The following is a 7,935-nucleotide window of genomic DNA, read 5'->3' as shown; positions in this document are numbered from 1 at the left end:
GATGGTTGGACTCGATGATCCCAAGGGTCTCTTCCAACCTCAATGATTCTATGATTCTAAAGCAAGCAAGCCTTAATTAATTGAGCCTGCAGTAACAGCAAACCCCAACATACAATAGCATCTGCTGTGGCACACGGGCCATTTGCCCACCGCCTGAGCCAGGGTCTGTTGCTATTGCAGCTCCTCCTCCAAAGCACAAAGATCATTCACACCATCTGAATGGCCTGGGTGAAGATCAGGGACTGACGGATCTCGCTGTGCTCAACTATTTTCTTGGACTCATAAAGGGCACTGGCTTCAAGTACACAGGTTGTGAGGTCCCCGTCAAGGGCACTAACATTCACAGGGCATATTGTGTGTATTTAGAAATATTTGTATATATATATATTTATATATATTGTATATACAATCACACACACACATATACATGTATATATTTAGAAATAAACTAGAGTTGTGACCCTTGAGATTTGTCATGGGAGAGCAAGAAGACAGGCTCTCAAGCATTTGTGATTTTAATGCCCATCACTCATTTCTCCTGAGAACTTCACACAGTTACCTTTGTGGGCATGAACCCTCTGCACCCAGGAAAGTGGACAGGTTTTCATCACAGAATATGGCACACTGATAGTGTGCAGCTTGTTCATTACATTCTGAAAAACAGAAAAAAGGGCTCACAAAACCCATCACGAAGCAGAAATAGGAGTCACCCTCGCTCCCCATCAACCCCTGCCCCACCATGAATTCACATAAGGTTTCTGAGGATGCTTCTACACTTCCCCTGGAGAACTACAGGTCTACCAGGGAGAGAAACAGGTGATTTAATCGGTAACAGTCCTCAACCATCTCCTCAAATGTCATAATTATAAAGAGTTATGAAATACTTCAGAAAGTCCTTGCAGGCTCCACTCACCGTGAGAATTCCATGCCACAACCCTGCATCTTTCTTAAAATCCAAAACATTCACTATCGTTTCACCTGGGAAAAGAAAGTTGTAGTTTTGAAGTGAAATGTGCCAGGACAGCTGTGACCATTATTTATGCTGGAATCTGCTTATGTTTGAATCTGTCAGATCTGCTCCAGGAGGCACACACCAGCCTTGTTTGCCTGATTATACGTTTTACTAGTCAGAGCTCCTTGTTATGCAAAATAACACAACTGAACATCAGTTTAAGAGAAGGAACACATCCCAGAAAGTTGCAAGAAAACAACATTACAGCCTGTAACGTACATCAGAAGAACAGGAAGGGTCTTAACCTCATTATGCAGGAGCAGCAGCAGGGGAAGAGAGAACATCATTCAAGCACTGACTCCCAGAAGCAATGGAAATTAAAGTGATGGCTTCCAAAAGACAAACTCTGCATTTTAAAGTACTATGACAAGCAGCTCTAAAAATAAAGTTTCAGTCATGGATACATAAATTAGCTTGATTTACAAGGTAGACCAGACTAAAACCATATCCTATAGCAGAACTCTCTGTACTCCCACCAGCTATTTCCAATCTCCATTTCTGAATTAGCCAAAAAGCCTCATGCAACTCGTACAGAACCAGTTTATGCAAGAGGCACTTTGATATTTACACACATTATGAAGAGCAAAGGTTTGGAAATGCATTTTAATGGGTGATCCATCAGTACAGCAAGAGAAATACTCCAGCCCTTTGGAAAATGCTCCTCTTTTCATTCATCTGAACAGACTCGTTAACTTTCTAGACATGATGCAAATCCCGCTTTTTATTCCTCTTCACTATGGCAGTGAAAGTGATGTAGATTGGGATGGAAAAGGGTACAGGCAGTCTAGAGTTTTGGGGAGAATTATACACAATTCCTCCCTCCCACCTTTTTTTCTTTTCAGTAGGTACTACTGCGTGCTGGTTACTCACAGACAGAGGTAACCACCAAACAGGATGTCACTAAAACTTCATTCCTCTGATGTTTCTCTGACATCACCCACCTTCAGAATAGTTGCAGGCCTGAGACAGGGCCTGACAGTGAGACAGCATGGCAATGCGGGACACCGTCACGCCCATCACACTGCCCTCTTTGCTCGTCTTGTACTGCAGGGGAGGGGAAAAAGGGTCAAGCTGCAACTCTGGATCCACGTATGAAGGAAATCAAACGACAGAATCCACACGAAGTACTTTTGTTTTTCTAAAGCTGCTGAGACATACTCTAAAAAGCACCTGCTTGTAGGTATCTTGAAGGTATCAGCAAGGCTCAGCACAGAAAATATAGTTATTCAGGTAGGAAACAGGCTCAGCTAACTCCAGAGGGAGAGGAGACAGGGGGGCAATTGAATGCCTTTGTGTTTATGTCACTATTACTACTTCTCACAGCATCGCCTCCTGCTCCTGCAAGTGAACTGAAAAGCCAATCTGTAATTTTAGAATAGCCAAATTACTGTTACTGCTTAAACCCCTGCAATTCCTAGAAGTTGCCGTACTGAGGTGTACAAAGGAAAATAAGCCCCTCTAGGAAGAGCAGAAAATTCAAAATGCTGTGGGCTTAAGCAGTTTCAGAAATGTGTGTTATCAAGTACGCTATCTCAGAGAGCTCCGTTGTCTCAATTACAAGCTTTCTGGAACAAGAACAGTGTTCAACTCATTTCAGGCAGGGCTCAAGGCCACAAAGATATTAAAAACTAAAATAAGCTTCACAGCAGGTTGTACACAGTGAAAGGCTTGTTTCAGTGGCTAGAAACTGGGAAGTTTAAGGTAGCGAGGTGAAAGTATTATCTCCCTGGTGATTAGAACATTAAATTCAGCTCACGGAAACTACTTTCTATTCCCCATTCACTACTTACCTCAATATATGCTGGCTCAGTTCCTGCAGCTGAGATGTTGGGCTGCCAGTCCTTAGGAGATTTGGAGAGATATTTTGAATCTGTCACAACCCATTTGAGTCTGGGCCAACCTAGAGCCAAAAATAAAGTGGAATATTAATATCAGTTTATTTATTGAGGGATTTATATTCTGCAAGAATACGCTAAAACCCCGTCATTTGTCCAAGTTCAGTTACACAAGCACAACACTGATCCAAGCCAAGCTACTGGCCAGAAGGCTCATCTCGCTTCTCATCAGGGAGTTCAGTGGGCAACAAGGCACTTCCTCGGCTCAGGAAAGGTCCCTGCAGTATTTCTAAATATAGCTTGTTGTATCATTAATAAAATTGCTTTTGAACCTGCCAAATGACACTGAAGGGATCTGAGGACAGCCCTGGCGTGTAAGGGGGATCCACTGTGACTTCCAGAACCACAAGTGATTCTGTCAGACACATGGACCAACCTGTACCACGTCAGAAACCCGACAGCACTTCAGTGACACTATCAAAGAGTCGTTCACTTTGTTGTCCCCCCTCCCACACGTTCAGACTTCTGGCAACCACTGTCAGTTCAGCTATAACAAAAGTACCATCAAAAGCAAGCACGTGACCAATCTAACCTTTAAACTGCACAATTTCTCCATTTTGTGTTTTTGGAAGCCCTTTCAGACAAACTTCAGTGGTGAGGGCCAAAGCAATACCACAGCTCCCCAGCAGAAAACCGATCTGCTGACCACCAGCATCCTGAGGGAAGAGGGGAGAAAAAGTCATTCCTGCTTCCAGGTGACATAAGCCAACTTTCCCCTTACCAAAACCCAAGGTTTGGTGACGCTCTGGGAACTGGACGGTAACACGAGGGATCACATGGGGAAGAAGAAAAAACCCATTCCCACAAAAAGTCTTCCCTCTGGTTTGTCCTTCTCTGTGTCCAAGAGCCTGGCAATGGCTTGAAACTCAAGAGACAAGCACTGTCTGGCAGGGCTGAACTACCTAAGCTTAGGTAATAACACATTTTGGAAGATGACACACATGGAGCACAAAGGCCTGCCGGGGAAATGGAGACGTGCTTACAAGCCAATAAAGGTCCATAGGAAAATGATAAGCCACCACAAAAACGCAGAAGGGCTCCTTAATCTCCTGCATACCAAGCCTGCTCTTTTCTATTCATTTTGTTCAAAAATGAAACGATTATGTAACTGGGGACAGATTGCAGAGAAATCTGGTGATTCTCAAAGGGAACCCTTTATACAGAAACAAATATTGCATTGGCAAGACTGAAGTGCTTGGATAGGAAATGCACTGAGAACAAGTGCTCATGCCCAGCATCCAGGCATTGAGCAAACACCATTTATTTTCATTAATGGAAGCCCAGAGGCTTCGAAGAGGAATCAGGAGGCAAAAAAAGCAAAACTTATAATTACACTGAATTAACAAGACTCTCTTTCCCCAGAAACTAATTTCTATTGCACAACGATAAAAACACTGAAATGAGGTAGCTCACTGAGAAATCTGATTGGGCAAATGCTGGGAGAAGTTTTAATTTTGTATGTGGTTGCTATAGCAGTTGTCACACTGCAGACAAACGAAAGCAAAGCTCTGTGACTCCCCCAGGACACCAGCCCAGCTCACCGTTTCACCACCACCGCCCTCGCCATATGTTTGCCATTTTTCTGTTGCTTTTGATTCCTCTTATGAAATCTATACTTTTAGACAGTTCTTGACATGGCAATAATATGGCAACATTGCAAAAAGTCTGGTAAGGGTAAAGAAAAGGCTTCGTCGAGCGAATAATTTACAAAAAGTGCCTCCAAGCCTTCAGAAATACTTAGCACCTTTAGTCTCCAGCAAAGTCAAAAGAGTGGTAGATGCTAAGTGTGGCTGGAAATGAGACCCCTTTCACACTGGTCAGAGGGCAGAGTAACAATACTGTCTGTACCCTGTAAATTATTTGCAATAACCGAATGAAGACTACAGCATTTAGGGAATTGACCGCATCCAGCCACTCAGCACAGCTCTCTGGTCAATATGTTTTTCCACTTTTAACCAGCTATTCCAAGTTCACAAGGGCCTCGCGCGTCACGTTGACACAGAGCTGCCCAGGCAGCAGCTGGACGCTGGGAAATGCTGTCAGAGGCTGATGGTCTGACTTGGATTTCATCCCACGTCAGCCTATCGCTCCTCTAAGCTCCATCAACGTTACCTTTCTGGTAAGAGGTACCTCTATAGGCACTGGAATGACTTCTGCGAGGAGACAGCCGTAAAACGCCACCATAAACATGACGGGGTCATTGTTGGGATAAACAAGGGCTACCTACAATTCACAAAAATATTTTGTTAATTGAAATACAAGGAAAAACGGCAAAGTTCAGCTCTATAGCGACTAAAAAATCAGAAAACTTTGTGTTATTTCACATTCTATCACAGCATTTTTCACAGGGCATCTTCAAGCGCTCTTTTTTCCACCTAAGATCTGTGTGTGCCCGAGTTCCTCCCGCAGCAGCGGCAGCGTTCCCCGTGTGCCCACACACCCAAACACACACACACAGCCCAGTCACAGACTTCTAAAGCTCTGCATCTCTCCCAGAGGTGCAACGCGCTTCCTTAGATGTATTTCAAAGCCCAGAGCCAAGAAGTTGCTTACAGAGGAGCCAGCAAGATGGAAAGATCACAAGAGTTTCTTTCCCAAATAGCCTGTCCCTGGGATAAGAGTCTCGCTATTAAAAGAACAAGATTATAGCATCTGTGGTAAATTACAGCCCCCCAGAATTCCTCTTTTTACTTCAGAGGGAGAACCAGACAGTCCCAAACTCATTACCCTATCTCCAGGTTTTAACACGGGTTCATTTTTGGTCCCCAGTTTATTAAGCAGTGTGTAGGCCAGCTTGAGACTTCTGCTCCACAATTTGCCTGGAACACAAAGAAGAGAGACTTGCACAACTCTAAATCAACCCAGCACACAGGAGAATACACCAATTCTTGACTGCTTTTACCTTCCACAGCCACATCCTCCGTTCCAGGTACTTTCTGCTTTGTCTACAAAGCTCTCAAAACCCCAGAAGGTATTTGCAACCACCCCAAGACCGACAACCCCGGGTTCTACCCACTACTGCTCCTTGGGAAGGCAACTCACCGTACGTGAGGGTGTAAACGGGCTTTCCTGTCACATCCAGCGCTGTCAGACAGGGGCACTTGGCCTGGGTGGTTCCCCAGCGCTGCAGCGCTGCTTCTAAGGCAGGAGGCCAGTTACACACAACCCCCAGGGGCTCCCCCTTCACAGGGGTCATCTGGCGTCCCTCGGGCTTGGGCTGGTTTGGGTCCGGCTGCGGAACTGAAGGAAATCTGGTCACCTTCCCAGTTCCCCTTTGCTCACTTGTTACCAGACACTGAAGCTGGAAAGACGCGCTAAAAAGAAATGCTCTTCCTCATCACCTTCAGGTTTAACCACCTCTATTGCATTTCATTGCCCAGTAAAGCCCTCACAAAACCAAACATCCTGAACATGGTCTTCTCCTAAGGTGCTATTAAAAGGTGTTCAATTCAACAGTGAGGAATTTTTCACTGAAAGAGTAGGTCGGGCGTTGGAACAGGCTGCCCAGGGAGGGGGTGGAGTCCCCATCCCTGGCTGTGTTTAAGGGCCATTTAGATGCAGTGCTGAGGGACATGGTGTAGGGGAGGACTTTGTAGAGTAGGGGAGATGGTTGGACTCGATGATCCCAAGGGTCTCTTCCAACCTCAATGATTCTATGATTCTGTGAAAGGAACACAGAACTGGAGAAAAGACAAACAATCTTACAAAATAAGGTTGTAATGAAATTATCTGTAGTGACAATCCCTTGAGGGAAACTAATTAAGTAGCCTAAGCAAATGAAGGGGTTTAAAAAAAATTCTATTTAAATATTTTTGTCAATAACTTTTAGTTATGGGAAGAAGTTGAGGAGGTCACTCAGCACTATGTGTGTGTAGTTATCACAAACGATTAATAAAAAGCATTAATTGGTGCTATTACCTTCCACAATTTCTTCAAAATCATCCACAAAAAATTCTTTCAGGGGCGGCCTTTTAGGTCTTTTCAAGGTGTTGAGCAACTGCTGAATTTTTGTGGAGACTCTACTGCTCACAGGAACACCTGGAGGGAAAGATTTTTGTCTAATGAAAGTGTTCATCATCTCTATTAACATTTACATCCCACCTCCCTCTACCAGCAGGTCCTTCCCTTGGTGTGCCCAGCTCATCAACTACCCACTTCCACCACTAAAGGTTGTGCCAGTGCGGGACGACATCAGTAAGCATGACATCAGCTGTGTGTTAATTCAGTGGTCAGAAAACACTCATAATAGAAACTCACTTTTAAAGCATTTACTCCTTTCCAGAGGCTGATTTCCACCTGTCCAACACCCTGTCCTTGCTGCAGACCCCAGCCCACAGCTCTGCGCCTGCCCGTGGTACAGACCCAGCGGCACCAGGCTGGCCACAGAGGGAGAGCACCAGCCCAGGAGGAGCAATGTCATCCCTCTGCACAAAAGTTTATGCCAACCAGCTCAGAGGGAGCATTACCAGCTTCATGGGAGTTGAATTATAGCTAAGAATTACATTATTTCATACATCTTACCTTCCCATTTGGGGATTCTAGGACAAAAGCTTTTAAAAACAACTAACCTACCTATGCATTTGGCTTTTTTTTTTTTTCTCTTAAAAAGTGGTAGAGAAGAAAGAAGCCTATTACCTCTCCCATGATTTTCTCCCGTTCAGTACACAGTGGGTAGAGTTGCTGCAAGGGAATGTGTTAATGCCATTGTCCAGACTGCACCATGGGAATGTGTTAATGCTGATGCCATAACCATTTCAAATTTGTGAAGTGCTTAAACGGGATACACTAAAGTCAAATGATTTGTTCTCCCAACTCAAGCCCTTCCTTGACACCTTTCTAATTTCTGGGTGCCCCGAAAGGTTCCGTACCATCAGCAGTATCCATGAGACTGGAGCGGTTTGATCCCTTGTGCATGCCCTTCACGATCCCCGAAGGAGGAAGGTCAATCGCTGGTGGGCGCGCTGAGGATGTGGAGGTAGTTGCTGTGACATCTGGGGGAACTGAGAAATTTTCTAAAGAGAGGGAGAA

At 44.6% G+C, this 7,935-nt stretch overlaps 1 protein-coding gene across 1 annotated transcript in view; it reads right to left on the bottom strand.

Moving 5' to 3' along the window:
* Nucleotides 1-7,935, bottom strand: part of DIP2B (disco interacting protein 2 homolog B) — a 49,975-nt gene that overhangs the window by 29,932 nt on the left and 12,108 nt on the right. The window contains exons 5-14 of the mRNA XM_014947470.1: nt 7,776-7,919; nt 6,826-6,945; nt 5,950-6,147; nt 5,635-5,726; nt 5,020-5,130; nt 3,440-3,563; nt 2,803-2,912; nt 1,954-2,056; nt 914-978; nt 560-653 (exon numbers count right to left, since the gene is read on the bottom strand). Of these exons, the coding sequence (XP_014802956.1) occupies nt 560-653; nt 914-978; nt 1,954-2,056; nt 2,803-2,912; nt 3,440-3,563; nt 5,020-5,130; nt 5,635-5,726; nt 5,950-6,147; nt 6,826-6,945; nt 7,776-7,919 (1,161 nt within the window). The remainder of the gene's footprint in view (nt 1-559; nt 654-913; nt 979-1,953; nt 2,057-2,802; nt 2,913-3,439; nt 3,564-5,019; nt 5,131-5,634; nt 5,727-5,949; nt 6,148-6,825; nt 6,946-7,775; nt 7,920-7,935) is intronic.

This window comes from Calidris pugnax, unplaced genomic scaffold (genome assembly GCF_001431845.1).
Source record: "Calidris pugnax isolate Ruff unplaced genomic scaffold, ASM143184v1 scaffold155, whole genome shotgun sequence".
Classification (NCBI taxonomy): domain Eukaryota; kingdom Metazoa; phylum Chordata; class Aves; order Charadriiformes; family Scolopacidae; genus Calidris; species Calidris pugnax.
This window is presented reverse-complemented; position numbering and strand designations above follow the sequence as displayed.